The following is a 22703-nucleotide window of genomic DNA, read 5'->3' as shown; positions in this document are numbered from 1 at the left end:
CTGATTTGAAGAAAAAACACAGAAAGGGTTTGGTTACAATCCTGAAGATAACAAACCCACACACTCTACATTCCTTCCCTCTCTTTACAAATTTATTTTACTGACACTATTACTGCCACTGGCTTTAGTCACTGGCTTAAAGATAACTGTCAACTGTCTTTAAACTTCTACATATTTTCCACTTTCTACCATGCAGTCCCTTATAAAGGATTATCCTTTAGTCAGTGTGGGGCAGAGTCAACAACTGTCAGATTTATGCCCATTGGGGTATCAAGGACCACAGAAGATTTGATATTTATTTCCCTCCAGATGTATTACTTACTGTCTTTTACACTTTGTTTCAGCTTTTTTAAAAAGGTTAAAATAACTAGTATATCGCAATTTTTAAAAGGGAGGTGGGGGCGATTTTAAGAGGAGGGTATGTATGGCTTTGACACTTAGCTTTATGTACTTATGTGCTGTTTAAATTCTTTATTATGAACATGCGTACATTTTGATTACTGCAGCTTTGTAACACTGTCTGAAGTCTGGGAGGGTTATGCTTACTGCTTTGTTCTTTTTCCTCAGGATTGCTTTGGCAATTTTGGGTCTTTTATGGTTCCATATAAATTTTAGGATTATTTGTTCTAGTTCTGTAAAAAATGTCATGGGTAATTTGATAGGTATTGCATTCAATCTATAGATTGCTTTGGGTAGCATGGCCATTTTAACAATGTTAACTCTTCCAATCTAAGAGCATGGGATATCTTTCCATTTCTTTGAATCATCTTCAATTTCCTTTATTAATGTTTTGTAGTTTTCAGCTTATAAGTCTTTCACCTCCTTGGTGATGTTTATTCCCAAGTATTTAATTTTTTTTGATGCGATTTTAAAAGGGAGCATGCATACATTTTGAATTTTGAGTCACTAAACAAAAAGAGCAATTCTCACCTCAGCTTTTAGTTGCTCTCCACCAGTCATGGCCTCTAGTTGCTCCATTGTCATTTCTTCTGTAATTTCTATTCCTGCCATTTTTTGTACCACTTCTTTCAATATAAGCAGGTCAAAACTATTTAGGAAAAATAAGAAATAGTCTATAGTTGAAACTTCAAACATAAAAGTAAAAATGAATTGTAATTAATATACTAAGAATCCCTAAATTATTTGTATATAAATATTTGGGGCATGTAATATGTTTAACTTTTTACTTGGAAGTAATTTCAAACTTACAGATAGGATACAAAGATAAGAACAGTACAAAGCACACCCACATAGCCTTTATCCCTACTTCACCTGTTATTAACATTGTGAACATCCCGTTCACTTTATCATTTCTGCTTTCTCTCTCTCTCCCCCATCTTCTCTCTCTCTCTCTCTCTCTCTCTCTCTCCCTCCCTCCCTCTCTCTCTCTCTCTCTCACACACACACACACACACACACACACTCTCTCTCTCTCTCTCTCTCTCTCTCACAATTTTCTTGAACTATGTGAGAGTAACTTATCTAGTAAGTAACATCATTTTAGAGGTACCTAAAATTCCTAATTACCCCTAAAATTGCTAATGTGTTTCCTAAGACTATCGCTATTCTCTTACATAACCACAGCAATAGTTATCAACTTTAGTAAACCTAACACTGATGCAATACTTTTATCTAATATACGGTCATATTTCATTTTTAGCAGCCAACCCAATAATGCCCTTCATAACATTTTTTTTTTATCCTCCAGTACAGGATGCTCAATATATATTTTTTGATAGTATAGAGCCATCTCTTTAAACAATCACACACACTTAGGAGGAATGGAGGGAGGGAGAGGAGAAAAGAAAAAAGGAAGGAAATGCAAATTCCAAGTTGTGATATTTGAGCCTAAGATGACAGTTTAGTGGCCTGCCTTACACATATTTATTACTGTGCCAACAGTTATTCATTTGAATTCTCAAAGTTTAGGACTGTCAATGGAAATAACACCTTATGACTTCCAAGATCTTCCTTACTTTGTTAAGTAATGAAGATAAGGAAAAACATTCTTTCCTACAGAACAAATACAGATGTTTTTCCAAAGAAAGGTAAAGCTAGGTATACCCAAGACACAAGTTAATAGACAAAGGAACAGTTTTCTAAGATTCTTATTAAGTGCTTACTCTCTCAACTTGCCTCGCTTCTCTAAACATAGTTTTTGAAAACAAGAGGGCCCTCTTCAAATAAGTATGCAACAAGTACCAATGAAATATTTTGTTTTTCCTTTAAACAATCTTTTCATTAGATGGTCACAAAAACTATATCACAGTACAGAAAACTGAACTAGAGATTTAAAAGTAATGTGATGTTTTCCTGGCCTATACAGACACAGAAGAGTAAAATGTATACGAATGGCCAATAGAGGAGTATAAAGCAAGTGATATATGCGGATTAAATCCCAAACCTAATTTTTTTTAAGCTTTCCCTAAACCAAAATAATCTGTCAAGAATTACTTAGGTAATACTTGTTTGGAGCACCAGATAGCTTTACAGATTTCTGTTTGTTTTCTACCAGAAAGCTTTTGAAAACCATTTCCAGTTCTTTTGAGTCTAGTCAGTCTATTGCTGATGGGGTTTAATATACATTCCAATTCAAACTCTAAGCACTGATATTGGTCCAGAATAAAATAATAAAACTCAGTATTTATAAAGAAAAGAAGACAATGTCCAAAAGGTGCATTAGTGTTACCTATCTCTGAAGTTTAAATTCAAAAAATAGTTGTGTTTTAAAGATACTATACCCTCTAAATAAACACATTCCTACCAAATGTTCAATGTAAAGGCCAATTACTGTCCAGTAGCATAATCAATAGTGCAATGAGTTTTGCCATAAGAGGATTTACAATATACCATATCAACCATTTATTCAAAAGCCTAACAGGTAGTCAAAGTGAGTTAGTTACTTTAATGAGTTACACATATAGCCAAATATTACATTTCTTTCTGCATATTTTAAGTTATTTCTTTTAATTAAAGAATTCCATATAAATAAGTGAGCAATTATTTTCTTAAGCCTACAACCAACAAACAGTTTTTCAACATAATAGTAATGTCAGTATCCCAATACCGGCAGAAGTACTCTAATTACTGAATTTCATTTACATATAATTTGCTATGAATACCTTTTGCCTGCCTTTAGCTGATTAGCCACATATTGAAGAAGACCAGCAAGATCAATTGGATATTTACGAAAAACTGCACCACAGAAACTAGCCAGACCTATATGAGATAAAAAAGGAATAGGGCTTTTTAAAAAACAGTTCATAAAACAAAAAGCACAATATTAAGTGTTATTTCAACGAAATTTCCCAAACAAAATGAGGTGGGAAAAATTGTATTGCTGAGGCCACTGAACAGAATTTTATAATTAATAATAGCTAATATTTATTGACCATACATATGCCAAGCAGTCTATTAAGCTCTTTATGTAATTATCTCATTTAACCTTTGCAGTAATTATCTCAGGTTGGTATAAACCTATCGATGAGGGAAATTCCGAACAGACAGGTCACGTAACTTGCTCATGGACACACAGTTGGTATGAGGTAGAACAGTGATTCAAACTTATACGGCCTGATTCCATAACTTGTGACGTTAATTAGGCCACAACAAAATCTTGCAGATAACTCAGTAAACTTGAATGATCAACAAAACACCTGCCCCTCAAATGTCTGAGTCACACAAAAAAATCTCATTTTATCTAGGAACATGCCACTAGTTGTGGAGGGGCAAGGAAACATTGCCAGACCAAGAGGCAATCAAAAGACCAATTTTAGCCAAGAGTCCTTATCACATTAGTAGGGAGAAAACCCCACTCAAGACAAGAGCAGGAGGGACTTCCCTGGCCATCCAATTGTTAAGACTTGGCACGCCCAATGCAGGGGGCATGGGTTCAATCCCTGGTCAGGAAACCAAGGTCCTGCATGCAGCACGGCGTGGCCTTTTTAAAAAAAAAAAAAAAGAGGAGGAGACCCCAGTAAAGTCAAGTGATCTGCAGCCTTTTCAAGAATTATTTGCTGAGCACCTAAAGGACAATGGACAAAACACAGGTCCTGCCCTCAAGGAACTTACAGTCCAGAGAGATATAGAAAACTAAACTAAAATAACTATGATGAATAAAAAGTTCCATAGAAGTACAGAAGAGGGGCACCTTATTCTGACTTTTGGGTTGTTAACAGGGAAAGCTTTCCAAAGAAAGTGACCTCTAAGCTAAAATCTAATGAATAAGTAGAAAATGTGTTGGAAGAGATGAGTGGGCATAGAAGGGTATCCCAAGGGTACCCCAAGAAGAGGGAATAACATGTGCAAAAGAAAGTGCAAGAAGTTCAGCATTAACGGAACCTAGAATATTAGGGAGGGGCAAAAGATGAGGCTAGTATAGAAAGGACCTGATCCCAAAAGAACTTACTTGTATGATTTATTACAGATTGCAGACTTCAAAGAGCAATGGGAAGCTACTGCAAGATTCAGCTATCAGAGACACAACAGGTTGAAAGAAAATGTAACTGGCTGCTAGAAATCAAAGGTACAAGGAAAAAAAACAAGGCTAGGGCTTTTTGTTAAACAACCAAGTTTTTGTTCTTTTAAGGTGACTGGAACCTCAGGATGGAAAGGAGAGAAGGGAGAATAGTTCCCTTAAGATTAATTCTTCTAGGGACTTCCCTGGCAGTCCACTGGTTAAGACTTCACCTTCAAATGTAGGGGGTGCAGGTTCGATCCCTGGTTGGAGAGCTAAGAGCCCACATGCCTCACAGCCAAAAAACCAAAACATAAAACAGAAGCAATATTGTAACAAATTCAATAAAGACTTTAAAATTGGTCCACATCAAGAAAAAAATCTTAAAAAAAAAGATTAATTCTTCTAAAGTAATAGAATGGATGGGAACTTTCATCTCCCCAGTAATGCTTGCCCAAATGCTATCACAGCCAATACTGGCCTCTTGAGTTAGAAAATGAATTAAGTACCATATGAACCTCCTTACACAGCCAAGGACATGGACCCTCTGTAGAACAAGTTGAGTGGCTAGATATTCTCAAGAGCACTTGACAAATAGGCTCTTAGCATAGGTAACAGAATACATAGCATAGCAATGACAAAAGATGGAAATTTCATCCTTGGAAAAATAAGAATACTTACTCTGAAGCCAGCTTGAGATGGTTGTGTCGTCATGTTTCATTCTCTCCTTTTCTGGATTAGCTAAAGCTTCAATGATACAATCTTTCATATAATTAAGAAAAAATTTTGTCACCACATCCCTAACAAAGACTGCTAAAACAACAACAACAAAAAGCCACCCCTTGGAAAATAAATTGTTAGCTCCAATTTATTACCAATTATGGAAAAATACACTCACTGTAGTACCAACTTTTCTTTTTTAGCCTCTTTCCCAGCTTTCAGCAAGCAGATTCTAACTATATCAAAGATATTTAGTAATCTTAACATTGTCTTTCTCAGTATACAACACAGACACACACACAAACTCCCAACTGGTCAACCTCTCGATCAGCCAACTGAATCAACCTCAGATGGTTGCTAAAGGAACTTAGAATGAAAATAAAACATTCACCACTAAGATCTATGAAACGTGAAATCTATGTTATTACTTCACCTGAAAGGATACAGGCCAAGACGTCATAATTCAACGAAGTGAGGTATTTCAATGAATCTACTACAGGTGTTATTAAGTTATCATACTTCTGTATTTGTGACAAGATCTGGAAGACAGCAACAAAGAATAAAAGGCATTGACTAATCAAAAGAGAACTTTTACCGTGCTAACTAAATAATGGCTACACTTTTTTTTCAAAAGAAATAATGCTTAAAATTAGTTTCCTTCCATTGTGTATTTATATAAAACCTACTATTCTATCATTTCCTTAGAAAATATTTTCTTAGGCTACAATTTCCAATTAGGAAATAATTCCAGGGCATCCAAACTTGAATTTTGGAATTATAGAGGCTAGACTTATGTCAAATGTGTTTTAGAAATCTCTTTCTAAACATGAAAGTGTTACATCTGAATCACAATGAAATGCTGTTCAAATGTTTCTAAAAACTAAAATCAACAAATAATGCATCACTTTATTAATGTTTTTATAACTCAAAATGTGGTACACAAGACAATGTCAGTCTGTTTAATAACAGTAGCACTGTCACTTATTGTTAGAAAAGTAGATCAATGTGTTAAACATATTACATACTAAATTTTGTTTTTAGAATAACCATACAATGTTTCATTTGCTAAAGTTTTTGTCCCCTAAAACTATCAAACATTTTTAAACTACATCATTCTATTTCCACTTGTGCTGATTTAAAGACTACAAAAAGAAAAATCCCTGAAAATAGTATTAACCTCAAAACATACATAATCAAACAAAATGGTTGGATTGCTGTGGCTCAACTTCCCAATTTGTCTTCCAGAAGGCTTCACATTTTCCTTGGTTAGACGCCTACAAGGGGAGAAAAAGGTGGCAGGGATCATCTTAAGTAATTTCCCTTTTAATGTTGGTAGCTTTGTTACATCATGAAAAAAATTTTATTTCCCAAATATCCAAAATGGATCCATGTAAACAACCACCCTCATCATATGCTTTACTACAGGACTTGGGCTATTTTGATTAGGCATTCTCCAAGAGGGTATTAAAATTTTGTATTAATGCTTAACATTTACAATATACACATGTTCATTTTATAGTAATAGTCTAATAAGCATTAAAACTCTTAACGTACTCTACAAGTACATAAAACTCTTCTTACAGAGAATAATTATTTTAGATTTAGAAGGGCTCATTATCACTTTAGGGATTAAGATATCAAATTTGGTGTAATACTTTGAAATGCCTCATGCCATCTGTGTCAGTGACCCTAACAGAGTAACAGCTAATGCTGCACTCACTCCTTGATACAAGAAGTTCTCTGGTTTTCATATTCAAAGTAAACAATTCTTGAAAAATCAATTCTACTCTTGTCCTTCCTCTTTAATTCTCCCTCTACTCAGTATTCTTTTACTAACATTTTGGAAATTTATATCTACGAAATGCTTACAAATTCAAAACAATTATTACACAGGATCTTAAACTCTTCTGATGAAATTACTACATAATAAATCTAGAAACCTGAAAAACTAACAAGTGACAGGAAGCTTTCTAGAGTGAAAATGTAATGAAGCAAATAATGAATTTAGTTGACAATTCAAGGAATGTGACCATTCTGGAAGTGACAAACTTGATATAATTATCTTAAGAAACTTATGACAAAACTGATCCATTAATCAAAATTATTTCATCAACAACTGCTTCCCTTTCCCATTCTGCATGGCCCAGTTTCTTTTTGTCCCACGGAAAAGAGAGACCCATCAGTTTTAAACTTTGGCTATACTCTGTTCTACTTTGAAGCTTTATTTGAAGCACAAATAAAGTTCTACCACCACCTGCCCTTACTTCTAACCCTACTATTTCAGGCAAGCCCTCCTACTTGCCAAAGCCAACCCTTCCTTTCCATATTTTTTATCCCATTCCCTTCTGCTTCCTCTCCCCCAACACCAAAAAAAATAAATAAAAGGAATATTCTCTTGATTATATCCTCCTCTCAAGCAACCATGGTGCTTGGCATATGGAACACAATCAATGAACATTTGTGGCATGAATTACTGGATGCCCTATAGAAAATTCATGTTTTAAACAGTAATCAAAACTTGTGAAATTCCCAAGCAATAAATTAATACATTCCATTCTCAACTTAAAAAGTTCAATTAATATCAAAATCATATTATTCAAGGCTGGTGAAATAGCTGAGCTTACAAATATAACAAAAATCCGAGTACATTAAAAATTCTGCACATATTCTTCTGTGATAAACATTTGTATTAATTTACTTATTCATTAATTCATATTAATGTCTTCTGTGACAGGCAAAGTGCTAAGCACCAGGAATACAAGGATGAGTAACAGCACCTGCTCTCAAGCTCAGTCCAGCTGGGGAGGTAGATTTAAAACCACTTTTAAAATTTTTATATTCTTAAACAAACTGAGCAACTTATAGAACAGTACTTATTATATGCTATCAATAGTATAAAAAGGGAGGGAATAATATATTTGTATTCACTTGCATATACATAAAAATAGCCGGAATGATAAATAAGAAACTAAACAGTGACCACTTTTTTTTTCCCTTGGGAGAACTGAGTGGACAGGGTGAGAGACTTTTTACTGTCTACCTTTTCATATCTACTACAATTTAAACCGTGTGAATATATAAAATAGTCAAAAAATTAGATAACTTTAAAAAGAAAAATAATCATAGCAATATACATAAGCGGTATGATAGTAGTTATATGCATATGACATAGTGGTAGCACAAATAAAGAACAATCAATTGTGCTTGGTGGTATGTGCAAGGGAAGGCTTCACAGAGGTGACACTGGAGCCCACTGTCCAATGATGAGGTCACCAGATGGAGAGAGGAAAAAGAGGTAAGGGAAAACCTGTACAAACAAAAGAAACAAAAAATTATATGCAAAGGAAAAGGAGACCATAGCACACTCAGGGAAACATAAGTGGGCTCAGTACAGCTAGAGGTAGAATTGGCGGGAAATGAGGATGGAAATAGGGAGAGACAGATCATGAAGGTTCTCTTATATCACCAAGCCATAAAGTCTGACATATAACCTGCAGGCAATGCTTAGTCACCAAAGGATTTTGAAGAAAGAGAATAATACAAGGCACTATAACACTCCAGATAAAAGAACTAAGTTACTGGTGGTAGAGAGTGGAAGAGACAGATTCAATATTTAATGTATCGGGGCTTCCCTGGTGGTGCAGTGGTTGAGAATACGCCTGTCAATGCAGGGGACACGGGTTTGATCCCTGGTCCAGGAAGATCCCACATGCCTCGGAGCAACTAAGCCCGTGCGCCACAACTACTGAGCCTGTGCTCTAGAGCCCGTGAGCCACAACTACTGAGCCCGTGCACCTGGAGCCCGTGCTCCACGACGAGAGAAGCCACCGCACTGCAATGAAGAATAGCCCCTGCTCGCCGCAACTAGAGAAAGCCCGCGTGCTGCAACGAAGACCCAACACAGCCAAAATTAAATTTATCAAAAAAATTTAATGTATCATTAAATAATCCATATAAAGCACTTAGTTCAGCGCCCACCACACATAGTAATGGCTTCAAAAATATTCGTTGTTGTTAAGCTAGAAACTCTACTTGGGGAATTTTTAAGCCTAGAACTCTTTTGGAAGGACCAGCTCTAATATCATCTCTTTCCATGCCTTCCCCAACTTCCATGGGGTGAAATATTCATTCTCCTCTCTATCATCCCATAGAACTTTATACATATTGTATAACAGCATCTATTAAACCAGACTGTGATTGTGCACACACCTGTTTCCCTGGTAGACTGTGACTTACGACAATATCACTCAGCAAAGAAAGTATCACTGGGGGCTTCCCTGGTGGCACAGTGGTTAAGAATCTGCCTGACAATGCAGGGGACATGGGTTCGAGCCCTAGTCTGGGAAGATTCCACATGCCACAGAGCAACTAAGCCTGTGTGCCACAACTGCTGACCCTGCGCTCTAGAGCCTGCGAGCCACAACTACTGAACCTCGCATGCCTAGAGCCTGTGCTCCACAACAAGAGAAGCCACCACAATGAGAAGCCCGTGCACCACAACGAAGAGCAGCCCCTGCTCGCCGCAACTAGAGAAAGCCCGTGCACAGCAACGAAGACCCAACGCAGCCATAAATAAATAAATGAATAAATTTATTATTTAAAAAAAAGTGTCACTGCATACTGTTAGTTAAACCAGTGAATGTACTACTTCTAATTAGAATAACCATACAACTGCACAAATGTAAAAGAAATGATAATGAACAGCCTTGCTGAAAACCCTTGCAATACAGCAGTGTAATTAGTATCTAAACCAATACTGATCTGAAGTATACAATTTTCATAATTAAACTTCAAACAGTTTATCAGGAAGTATCAATAGATTAACATCACTCTTTTGTTTTGTTTTGGTTTTTTTTGCGGTACGCGGGCCTCTCACTGTTGTGGCCTCTCCCGTTGCGGAGCACAGGCTCCGGACGCGCAGGCTCAGCAGCCATGGCTCACGGGCCTAGCCGCTCCTCGGCACGTGGGATCTTCCCGGACCAGGGCAAGAACTCGTGTCCCCTGCATCGGCAGGCGGAATCTCAACCACCGCGCCACCAGGGAAGCCCCACTCTTATGTTTTTAATGACATGAAAATAAAGCACACAAATGAAAAAACTAGAAATTTTTCAAAAGTTGACTCCCTAAGGAGATAGTTCTGCATGATTCTACTAGATCTTCCAGAAAGAAAAAATAAATCTTTATTATAACTTTCAACAGAAATTCCTAGAACTTTGACTACCTTGTACAAGCCACCGAATGTATTATGCAAACTGAGCGAAGGCTACACAGTATGCTCTCCTTTAAAAAAAAAAACACATCATCCTATAATATAATGCATCCTGAAGAGGATTTTTATCAGATTTTATAGCTGGGCAAACATGACAACTACAAAAACTAACATGGTAGTCAAAATGAGCTAAAAACCACAAAAATTGATAGTCACTCTATGTGTAGTATATAATTAGCTACACCATTAGCAAATACTCCAGGGCTTCCTCAAAACTGAGGCTCAGACATAAGCTGGCTGAAAGACAGTAAATCAGATCCAGATATTAAGAAGAAAAATAAATTAAAACTTACTTCATGATATATTTGGCTCTGTCTATTGTTTGAGCTTTAACTTTTACTAAAAGTGGATGGCTGTTGTAAGTTTCATTCTTCCACTGGCCATACAGACGATATCTTGAAAATGATGAGATGAAGAATTAGGAAAAGTTAAACACTTAGAGGTTAGTGCACTAGAATAGTAGCTAAAAATACAAAAATATTATGTATTTACCTATGCTGATATGGAAATGTTTTAAACATTCCCCACAGTTCCTCAGACATACAAGCATTGCAGTCCATCAAAGAAAGAGATGGAAGTAATACCTGGTCAGTAATGCTAAGCAAGCAGCTAAGGATAACTTCCTACGAAAAATGGAGGAAAAATTATTTCAGTTAAGAGGTGCATATTAACCCCCCCCCAACAAATTTATGTAAGCCTTGGAAAAATTGCCGTTCCTTGATTTAATAACACACCATATCTAATTCCCCACACTATCACTGTACGTTTCACAATGGTTATTTGTGTTTCTCCATCTAAGAAAGCAAATGAGGTGAGGGAAGGAAAGGGGTAGCAAGAATGAGGGACTTTTTATCCCTTTTCCTTTCTCAACATGGTAATCCTCAAAAACAGGAGGCTGTCAATCTTAAAAGATACTTTGTACGATATGCCAAAAGTTACATTCAACATGTAAAGTATAAAATAGTTATTCACATAGGTGATTAAAGCTTGTTCACAGTAAAATTTACAGTATGCTGTACCTAGACAAACATTAGACACATTGGATTTTTCTAGTCTCTTACCGTCTTCTCTTTATCTTCTTGTTTGCTTCCATCAGACTGAAACTAAAATTAAAAAAAACTATAAATAAAATGCAAAAAGGTTAAGATTATGCTGTCACAATTTCGTTTCTAATTTGAAAAAAAATTAACTTGCACGTAGTTGTGAATTATTTCGTTACTTGTTACACACATGTAGATTTTACATACAGTCAGTATTACCAATTAACATTTTAAATTCTCATCTACATTTCTAACCTCCAAATAATTTGTGACATTCATGAACTTTAAATGCCAGTTTTATAAGCCAATTCTTTTCTCAACCTCATTATCACAAACCAAAGCATCCTAAAACTGATCTGAGTATTTATTATAAAATTGTAGCCAGCACAATTTAGTTATAATGCATTTGCATTTCTCCTTCGAGATGTTCTAGTTTTCCCCCTCAGAATTGGTAAAATCTAACACTAAAGCAACGACAACAAAAATTAAACCCAAAGAAATCCAAAGCTATGTTTTAATTCACCACCACTTAAGCCCTAAGAAATAGGCCCAAAATATTAATACCATTGCTGACAAAGACCAAACCACTTCCTAACTTGGACAGACAGTGATTTGCAGGTGGGCTGCTGAAGTGCCATGTTTGACAATGCTGTCTATACATACAAAATGAAATTGTGAGTAACATTTGTGTGTGTATAGGCAGGTGGAGTGTTGGGGGAGTACACAAAGGCCAAAAGGACAGGTGAAGCACTGATACTCAAGGACAATCTAGATTCCTGGAATGTATTTAGCTCAATACCAAGTATGAGAAAGGGAAAAGCTAATATGCAGCTAACATACCTTATTGGTAGATAAGGGTATTTTGTGCATGTATGTTTTCATGCTTGAGTAAGTTAATGGGTGTTACTACAGGGAAGTCTAACTTCTGTGCAATATTTTCACATAAGACTAATTCAGGGACGGCCATGTTACCTTGATGGGAAAACATACAGAATCACACTTTTTTAACTGGCAGGTTAAAAAGATATGGTTCCCTTTCACAGAAACGATTATTAAGTCAACATACATCCTGGTCAGCAAATAAGGAGTCAGGTTATGAAGGAGTGGCCTGGCAGAAAACAAACTATATAGTTGCTTTTATTTTGTTGGAAGGGGATGGTAATTCTGGTGGCATACTGTGTGTACACTGGGAGGCAGAAATAACGGTATGTCATAATTGGAAGAATCCAGTTTATAGGGTATTGTGTTGGGGATAAAGGCAGTTAAGCTACTCCTTTGCTAGCATACTATGATTCAAATTAACCTAATAAAGCTATAAATAGTTTCCTCCATACAAATAAAACATTTTCTTAGTTACTAAGCTGTCCTAATTCCTTTTACTAGATACTTATATTAGTTTCTAATGTCTGTTTGTCAATTCTCTGGATTTCACAAGCAGGAAAATTTGAAAGAGAGAAAGAAATATGGAAAGCACAAGGAAACTATCTAGAAGAGCAGTAAGAAAAGGTTTCTATCAAAGGCTAATTATAACCAAGATGAACAACAACAACAAAACAAGATGTACATGCATGTAAAAGTGATTTTCTTTACACATTCCACTCCCCTGATGCTTTCTTTTTCATTTAGTTTAACTTAATTTGCTTTTTAATTCAGAGCACATACAAAACTCTCCATTCCCACAATAGAATACTAAAAGTTTTATTGAATGGCCAGGCAGAAGTTGAAGAAAGAAAGGATGGGGAGGGACAAAAGACATTCATTCATTTGTTTACTATGTGCCAGGCACTGGGAATTCAAAGATGAACAGTAGAGAGTTCCTATCTTTGAGGAACTGACAAGGCTACTTGTCAGTAAGAATCTAGAAAATCAGTAAGAATCTGTCAGTAAGAATCTAGAAAAGAGAGATCTTTCAGGATCTCTTTAAGATCAAGACTACACTTACCAATGTACTGTTAGGAACTGAATTTTAAGTTTGAATAAAATTGAGCACTCACAATTATGTCTACACAGACCATCAGCTATAAATGACCCCAAGCAGGTTCCAATCTTGCCCTATAACAACAGAGCAGCTGACAGGGCTGCATAACACTACTGAGCACTGCCCTCCCCCCAAAAAAAGCAGGTTCATCAAGAAGGGGCTTTTGGAGAGTTGAGAAATAAAGGCTGGAGTAAGTCATAGATATAACTAGATAAATTACTTTTTTATTACTAATGTCCTATTTTTAGTACCTCTAACCCATGAATGTTTCAAATGCTACTTTAGAGCAGGGGTCCCCAAGCCCCAGGCCGAGGACCAGTACCGCTCCGTGGCCTGTTAGGAACTGGGTCGCACAGCAGGAGGTGAGCAGCAGGCGAGCGAGTGAAGCCTCATCTGCTGTTCCCCATCCCCCCCACCAACATCCATGGAAAAAATGAAAAGGGAAAAAAATGAAAAATATTTAAATTTGTGACTTAGACTACATCTAAGTAAATTATGGCATTATTGTCACCGTCCTTATTAACTATCATTCATTGAGTACTACATGCCATATAATAGGCTAAGAACTACGCATTTATGTCTTAAAACTACTCTAATAGAAGAATCTTTTTGTTAGGGTCTAAATAAGACCCATCAAAATAACTTAGAAATAGGAAAATATAACCTATAAGTTAAAAGTTATGGGAACCTAGCCAAAGCAGTCTTGAGGGAAAAAAATGGAGCTGGAGGAATCAGACTCCCTGACTTCAGACTATACTACAAAGCTACAGTAATCAAGACACTCTGGTACTGACAGAAAAACAGAAATATAGATCAATGGAACAGGTTAGAAAGCCCAGAGATAAACCCACGCACCTATGATCAACTAATCTATGACAAAGGAGGCAAGGATATACAATGGAGAAAAGACAGTCTCTTCAATAAGTGGTGCTGGGAAAACTGGACAGCTACATGTAAAAGAATGAAATTAGAACACTCCCTAACACCATACACAAAAATAAACTCAAAATGGATTAAAAAGACCTAAATGTAAGGCCGGACACTCTAAAACTCTTAGAGGAAAACATAGGAAGAACACTCTTTGACATAAATCACAGCAAGATCTTTTTTGATCCACCTCCTAGAGTAATGGAAATAGAAACAAAAATAAACAAATGGGACCTAATGAAACTTAAAAGCTTTTGCAAAGCAAACTACAAACAAGATGAAAAGACAACCCTCAGAAAGGCAGAAAATATCTGCAAATGAATCAACGGACAAAGGATTAATCTCTAAAATATACAAGCAGTTCATTATCAAAAAAACAAACAACCCAATCAAAAAACGGGCAGAAGACCTAAATAGACATTTCTCCAAAGAAGACATACAGATGGCCAAGAGGCACAGGAAAAGCTGCTCAACATCACTAATTATTAGAAAAATGCATATCAAAACTACAATGAGGTATCACCTCACAGCAGTCAGAATGGCCATTATCACAAAATCTAGAAACAATAAATGCTGGAAAGAGTGTGGTGAAAAGGGAACCCTCCTGCACTGTTGGTGGGAATGTAAACTGACCACTATGGAGAACAGTATGGAGATTCCTTAAAAAACTAAAATAGAACTACCATATGACCCAGCAGTCCCACTACTGGGCATATACCCAGAGAAAACCATAATTCAAAAAGAGACATGTACCACAATGTTCATTGCAGCCCCATTTACAATAGCCAGGTCATGGAAGCAACCTAAATGTCCATCAACAGATGAATGGATAAAGAAGATGTGGCACATATATACAATGGAATATTACTCAGCTATAAAAAGAAACAAAATTGAGTTATCTCTAGTGAGGTGGATGGACCTAGAGTCTGTCATACACAGTGAAGTCAGAAAGAGAAAAACAAATACCGTATGCTAACGCATATATATGATATCTAAAAAAAAACCAAAAAACCAAAATGGTACTTATGAACCCAGTGGCAGGGCAGGAATAAAGACATACACATAGAGAATGGACTTGAGGACACAGGGGGGAGGGGAAAGCTGGGGCGAAGTGAGAGTAGCATCGACATATATACACTACCAAATGTAAGATAGATAGCTAGTGGGAAACAGCAGCACAGCACAAGGAGATCAGCTCGGTGCTTTTCGACGACCTAGAGGGTGGGATAGGGAGGGTATATGGGGATATATGTACGCATATGGCTGATTCACTTTGTTGTACAACAGAAACTAACACAGCATTGTGAAGCAATTATACTCCAATAAAGATGTATTTTTTTTAAAAAGTGGAGAGATATGTGTCCATACTACCCTTGACTAGTTCACTCATGAAACCCCAGCAACAAAAATTTCCTTTATTTGATAAAAATTCTTTGATTTGTTACTAATTTATAACCAATTTCAAAAATGAGAGGGAAAAAAACATCTATCACTACAACGTAAAGAAGCTAAAGGCATTCCTACATAAAATCAAATCTACTCTTGAGGGAAGTGAAACTGCTACTTTAAAGTGGCATCTTATATTTAAAGACAGAAATAGATTAAAGTATATTATTAACGCTTTTTAAAAAATCATCAAAAGCTAGTGTAGTGATAGCTTACATAAATGATAACTTATTATGATCTAAAAAATTCATGACAACTATTTTTTTAACTAAAATTGAATACCTAATTATTAGTATCTAATTCATGTTTAGACATATCTCATTTGATCCATATTGCAACCCCAGGAGCTAGATAAGCCAAATATTATTACCACGAATCTCTGGCTTAGAAAAGTGACCAGCTTAAGGTCACATTACTAGCAAGTAGCTAGCAGCTCATCCTGATGAAACTAGTTCACCTAATTATCAATTTCTAATGCTTTAATTACTCTGTTTGGGGGACAGCCTTAAATGAAGAATCTGTGGGCAAGGTAGGTTCCAAAGTCAACACATAAAGTAAAAATTACATATACTCACAATTACCCTACAAAAATCCCTTATATCATCTATAAAGCATACAGACACATTACCTTTCATTTAAGTCCAACTCAAGACTCTGTTTTTCCCCTCTAATATTAGGAGAAATCACTAAGTGACCACGAGATGTGAACATGAAATAAAGTGACTGGCTTGCATTTAGGGGGCCATGTCACACGAAAACACAGTTTAAAAACTAGACTAACTGAATGTGGTGAGATACTCTCTAAGACACCTGAGAAACTGAACCAAAATGAAAGAAAAAAATTTCTCCAATTTCACCCTTGCTCCTAGACATACACACAGTATTTTGATGGAACAAGTCTGGCCACATTCACATAAACTAAGCACAGGTATGGTGTAATTCCACTGTACTTGACTGACTCCCATACCTTCATCCAAAAGGAATATTAATTTTGAGCTCTAACCCACACAACCAAGTTAGATCTTCAATTTTGAAAAGAAATAAATGGACTGAAGCAGGATCACAGGCTCTCCCTCCCCTAATAGCTAACAAAAAACAACAAACATCAAGTCAAAATTCTAAAGTAGCTGGTTCATAAACTAGAGTTTCAGGATCAATGGTATTAAGGTACATTCTCTCCCTAGGAACCCAAATTTTTATTATGAAAAATTTCAAGTTTACATAAAAGTTGAATGGATAGTATACTTATCCATAAACACTTACATATCTACCATGTAGATTCAACAATTAATATTTTGCCTTTTTTTCTTGACCAAATAAAATGCAGACATGATACTTTATCTCAAAAAAATTCAGTGTGCATCTCCTAAGAATAAGGACAGGGACTTCCCTGGTGGCGCAGTGGTTAAGAGTCTGCCTGCCAACGCAGGGGTTCGAGCCGTGGTCCAGGAAGATCCCACATGCCATGGAGCAACTAAGCCCGTGTGCCACAACTACTGAGCCTGTGCTCTAGAGCCCTCGAGCCACAAGTACTGAAGCCCGTGCGCCTAGAGCCCGTGCTCCGCAACAGGAGAAGCTACCGCAATGAGAAGCCCGCACACCGCAACCAAGAGTAGCCCCTGCTCACCACAACTAGAGAAAGCCCGCGCGCAGCAGCGAAGACCCAACACAACCAAAAATAAATTAATTAAAAAAAAAAGAATAAGGACATTCTTCCACATTACCACAATTATCATAATCACAACTATTCCGAATATCATCTAGTACCCAATCTAAGGTATATATCCTGACCCTTTGACTCTAGGTTTCTCTAAGCTTTATCTGTGAATCAATTTAGTGCACTTTGGCTCTTTACCAAAGGCCAACATAAGAAATAGCCATATAAAGAGACAGTGAGATAACTGAATTAAGATGACAGAGTGAAGCATGAACACATAATTTCTCTCCCCCAATCCCTAATGCAATGAACAAAGTACGTCTTCCTATTTGTTTTTAATCTCCCAAATTCACCACCAACCAAGCAAAAAAAGAGGAAATTATGCTATTAACTTCAAGGTGATGCACACACAAACACACATAAGATTCTGAACTACAGACAGTGTGGTATGGCGCCTGACCTTAACCCAATCCCCAGAAGTATCGAGCAAGGAAGGTAAGTCAACAAAATCCTTTAGGCAATGTGGCCTGCAAGGTAAATAAGTAGCCTGAGGAAAAACCCTTGTGAGTAGAAGCCCAGCAGGATTCTGGCTACTAAGGCTTGCTGTCTCTCAAAGGAACTGTGCTCAGATGGATGAGAGAATCAAACTCCAAGGGAGTTGGATACCCACTTGGTTGGGCATGCCTAGCATAGGATGGGTAACACGATCTCAGAAGACAAAGCAGAGGTTCCCTAAACTGGGGGCTATACTCAGCCTCACTGAGCTTATTCACTCCCCTATTCCAGACTACAGAAAAGATTGAAAAGAGAACCCAACACTCAAACTGTAGCTTGAGGGGAGAAGGACTGGTCATAAATAAGGTAGGAAGGGTGTGAGGATTCACTCACACTATATCAAAAAGAAGTTGTCCATATTAAGATGAAAAGAAATGCTGTGGCTACTATGGAAACATAAATAGCCTAAAAAAATCATATAAAAGACAAATGAACTTAGTCTGGAAGATAGTAGAACACAGAGGACAGACAGATTCTCCAAAAGTATCTGCATATTGTCATAGAAAAAAATATTATGAACTCAGTAAGACAAGAAAAGCTTGGATATGAGATACACAGAATGAGATGAAAACAGAGACTGCAGAGATAAAATAAAACACCACTGATACAGATATAATTTAAAATAGCAAGGAATTTCAAGAATTGAAAAATTTAGACAACCAATCATTTCTTCCATTTTAGACACACTACATTTGTATAGGCAGTAGGGCATGGTGATTTTGAGCTTGGCCTCTGAAGCCAGACTGCCTGGATTGAACTCGCATATCTGTCCCATACTAGCTGTGTGACCTGGGACGAGTTACTTAACCTAGAGCACAAAAGGCTTGGTAAAGATTAAATGAGCTGATGCATGTAAGGTACTAAAATAGGGCCTGACACAGAGTAAGAGCTCAATATTAGTAATCACTATCAGAAACAACTTAATCCACTAACATCAGCTGGATGCAAAAAAGCACCAAGGAATTCATCTTTATGTGTGTAGGTGCTATCAAAAACATTTAAGTATGTCAGGTGAGCATGTTAAAGCTGTGCTTTATAATTAAAGAAAATTTTAAAGATACCAAAACGTGTGCATTCATATAGAAATATTCTATAGAGCCACCTCCCTCTTTTAAGCCTGAAATAAGGACCAAAATTGGTTAATATACTAGAACAACAGTTCTCAAAGTTTGCTCTTTGGATCAGTAGCACCTGGAAACATGTTAGAAATGCAAATTCTCGGGTCCCACCCAGACCTACTGAATCAGAAACTGAGGGTGGAGCCCAACAATCTGTATTTTAAGAAGACCCCCAGGTGATCCTGATGCATGTAAAGTTTGAGGTTCACTGTACTAGATAGTCCTATACTACATACCTCAAATTTCAGAAATACATAACCACATACACATACACACACACAATCAGAGACATAAATGATTTCAAATAACTATAGGCTGAAAAGACTATTCTGTTAAGTGATATCTAACATAAGCTATTTTTTTTAATATGCATAATTTATATATACAAGCAACCTCAAGCTTATGAATGAGAGATTTGTTAAAGATTTGTTCATTGTAAATACATTATTTGGAACTAAGGTCATATTCCCCCTTTAGAAGCAATCTTAAAAACTCGTGTTAAATTCCTAGCTAGGCAACATAAGCCTTTTAAACCTATAAACACATAATGATTTGTTATAGTGAAATGTTTTTAGGGTAAAAACAATGAACCAAAATTCTAAGTCAGATCATTGGAAAGATTCACTTTTCCTACCACAACCTTAGCAATGAGAGAAGACAGATTTCTTCCCACACTGGGATCAAAATAAACTTTTTCTGCTTCCCTTCTGCCCTTCTACCTCTGCAAAAATAGAGACTAGAGTTAGGGGCAGGCACCAGACACAATTCTGATAGAACAGAGATAAATGAGGGCTGCAATGGAGATGGCAGAGTGGAAGAGTAACAGCTTTAGCACCTGTGTATCTTGATAACAATATTGTATCTGTATATGTTTACACATATGTCTGTATACGGGACTTCTACAAGTTTGATGTTCGGTCTCCTGCTTACAAGTTTATGATACTTGTAGCCAAAGAAAGAATTTCAGAACAAGAGATCTGAACATTAAGATTTTCAATGAAAAAGAATAGCATAAAAAAAAAGAATACCATTAGTGGGTAAAGGTAAGATGAAAAAGAGGCTGTTTACATTGTCTCAAAGTATCTCCCCACAGGATACACATTAACAACAAAGAGAAAAAGAATAACTACATTGGAGAAACCTGGCAGCCATCACCTTAACCAAGTGATCGATGTTAACAGCACCAGTAATGGGACAAATTGACTTCACATGCTTCCCAATACGATTCAATGGGAAAAACAAGTACTAGTTAACATGACATCCCTTTCAGACGATAAGGATCAAGATAATGAAACACTGTTATACTTCTTTTTTATATGGATATATGCTATATAATAAATATTATGTATAGTAATGAACTACTTAGCAGATTTCTTCAGCATACCTTTACACAATATAAATTTGTTAACATTAAAAAAATTTATCTACCAGCTAAGTATTTAAAGCCAAATCAAACATCTCAGGTCTCAAGTGATTAATACACAACAGTTGTTAAATTTTCTATATAGTTACTGTAGTCGAAAATTAAAATTAGGTGCAATCGCCAAACACTGGAGAAAACTGCATTTGTGCTTGTAAGGATTTCTAGATTCTTTTGCTTACGTTGCTTTACAATTGAAAAGAAATTGTGTATTCTTTTCAACTTTAAGACCTTGGTTAGGCAAAGATCTCATAGAACACAAAGAGCAAACTATAAAAGAGAAGTGCTGTTAAATTGGAATCGATCAAAATTTTAAATTTTTGCTTTTCAAAAGACAGTAAACAAAATGACAAGGCAAATCAGACTGAGAATAAAAGACAACTGAATTTAAAATGGGCAAGAGATTTGAATAGACATTTCAACAAAGATGATTACAAATGGCAAATAAGGGCATGAAAAGATGCTCAACATCACTGATCATCAGGGAAATGTAAATTAAAAGCACAAAAGATAGAACTACACACCCATTAGAGTGACTAAAATTTAAAAGACTGACAACACCAAGTGTTGATGAGGATGTAGAGCAAATGGAAGTCATATACATTGCTCCCAGGAATGCAAAATGGTACACACATGTTGGAAAAGTTTGACAAAAAGTTAAACATACACTTACCCATATGGCCCAGCAATCCCATTCCTGGGGAAACAAAAACATATGCACCCCCCCAAAAAAGACTTGTACAAGAATATCCATAGCAGCTTTATTTATAATGGCCCCCAACTAGAAACAACCCAAATGCCCATCAACTGGTGAATGGATAAACTCTGTTATATCTATATAATGAAATATTACACAGCAATAAAGAACTACTGACATGTGCAACAACTGAAATAACTCTCAAAAGCATTAAGTGGAAGAAATCAGACAAAAAAAGAGTACATTCTATACTATCCCATTTATGTGAAGTTCTAGAAAAAGCAAAACAACAGTGACAGAAAGCCTACCAGTGGTTGCCAGGAACCAGCAATGAAGGGAGGGAACTGATGGCAAAGGGGCAAGAGGGAACTTGCTGGGATGATGAAAATATCCTATATCATGATTGCGGTGGTGGACACACAACTGTATACATCTGTCAAAACTCATCAAATTGTACACTTAAAATAAGTGAGGTTTATTGTATGTAAATTATAACTTGAAGCTAATTTTAAAAAATAATAAGTCAAACATGGAAGCAACCTGTGTCCATCAACAGATGAATGGATAAAAAAGATGTGGTGTGTGTATGTGTATATATCTATATATATATCTATATAGACATATAGATATATATGTGTGTGTGTATATATATATATATCTATATATGTATATATAGATATATATATACACACACACACACACAATGGAATATATCACTCAGCCATAAAAAAGAATGAAATAATGCCATTTGCAGCAACATGGATGGACCCAGAGATTACCATACTAAGCGAAGTAAGTCAGACAGAGAAAGACAACTATATGATATCACTTATATGTGGAATCTAAAAAGATGATACAAATGAACTTATTTACAAAACAGAAACAGACTCACAGGCATAGAAAACAAACTTATAGTTACCAAAGGGGAAGGGGGAGGAGGGATAAATTGGGAGTATGGGATTAACAGATGCACACTACCATATATAAAATAGACAAACAATAAGGATTTACTGTATAGCACAGGGAACTATATTCAATATCTTGTAATAAACTATAATGGAAAAGAATCCCCAAAAAAGAATATATATATATATATATATATATGTAGAGCCAAATCACTTTGCTCTACATCTGAAACTAACACAATATTGTAAATCAACTATACATCAATTAAAAAAACAATAACATAAAGTTACCCTTGGGGTAGTGATTAGAAGGGCATTTAAGGAAAACTCTGGGGTGCTAGTACTGTTCTATTTCTTGATCTAAATGGTGGATACATGGGTGTTTAGTTTGGAAAATGTCACTGAGCTATACAATTATGGTTTGTGTGCCTTCTGTATTATGTTTTATTTCAATAAAAAGTTTACTAAAAAAAATAAAAGAATGGATCCTGAACAGTCTGAGGTTGAAGGGACTT

The 22703-nt window shown here is 36.2% G+C and overlaps 1 protein-coding gene across 2 annotated transcripts in view; it reads right to left on the bottom strand.

Moving 5' to 3' along the window:
* THOC2 (THO complex subunit 2) overlaps nucleotides 1-22703 on the bottom strand; it is a 103320-nt gene that overhangs the window by 29576 nt on the left and 51041 nt on the right. For both annotated transcript variants that reach the window (XM_060137394.1, XM_060137395.1), the window contains exons 13-20: nucleotides 11507-11548; nucleotides 10938-11068; nucleotides 10739-10840; nucleotides 6366-6450; nucleotides 5622-5715; nucleotides 5138-5218; nucleotides 3123-3219; nucleotides 931-1048 (exon numbers count right to left, since the gene is read on the bottom strand). In XM_060137394.1, coding sequence (XP_059993377.1) covers nucleotides 931-1048; nucleotides 3123-3219; nucleotides 5138-5218; nucleotides 5622-5715; nucleotides 6366-6450; nucleotides 10739-10840; nucleotides 10938-11068; nucleotides 11507-11548 — 750 coding nt within the window. The remainder of the gene's footprint in view (nucleotides 1-930; nucleotides 1049-3122; nucleotides 3220-5137; nucleotides 5219-5621; nucleotides 5716-6365; nucleotides 6451-10738; nucleotides 10841-10937; nucleotides 11069-11506; nucleotides 11549-22703) is intronic.

The sequence above is a fragment of the Lagenorhynchus albirostris genome, chromosome X (genome assembly GCF_949774975.1).
Source record: "Lagenorhynchus albirostris chromosome X, mLagAlb1.1, whole genome shotgun sequence".
Taxonomy (NCBI): Eukaryota; Metazoa; Chordata; class Mammalia; order Artiodactyla; family Delphinidae; genus Lagenorhynchus; species Lagenorhynchus albirostris.
This window is presented reverse-complemented; position numbering and strand designations above follow the sequence as displayed.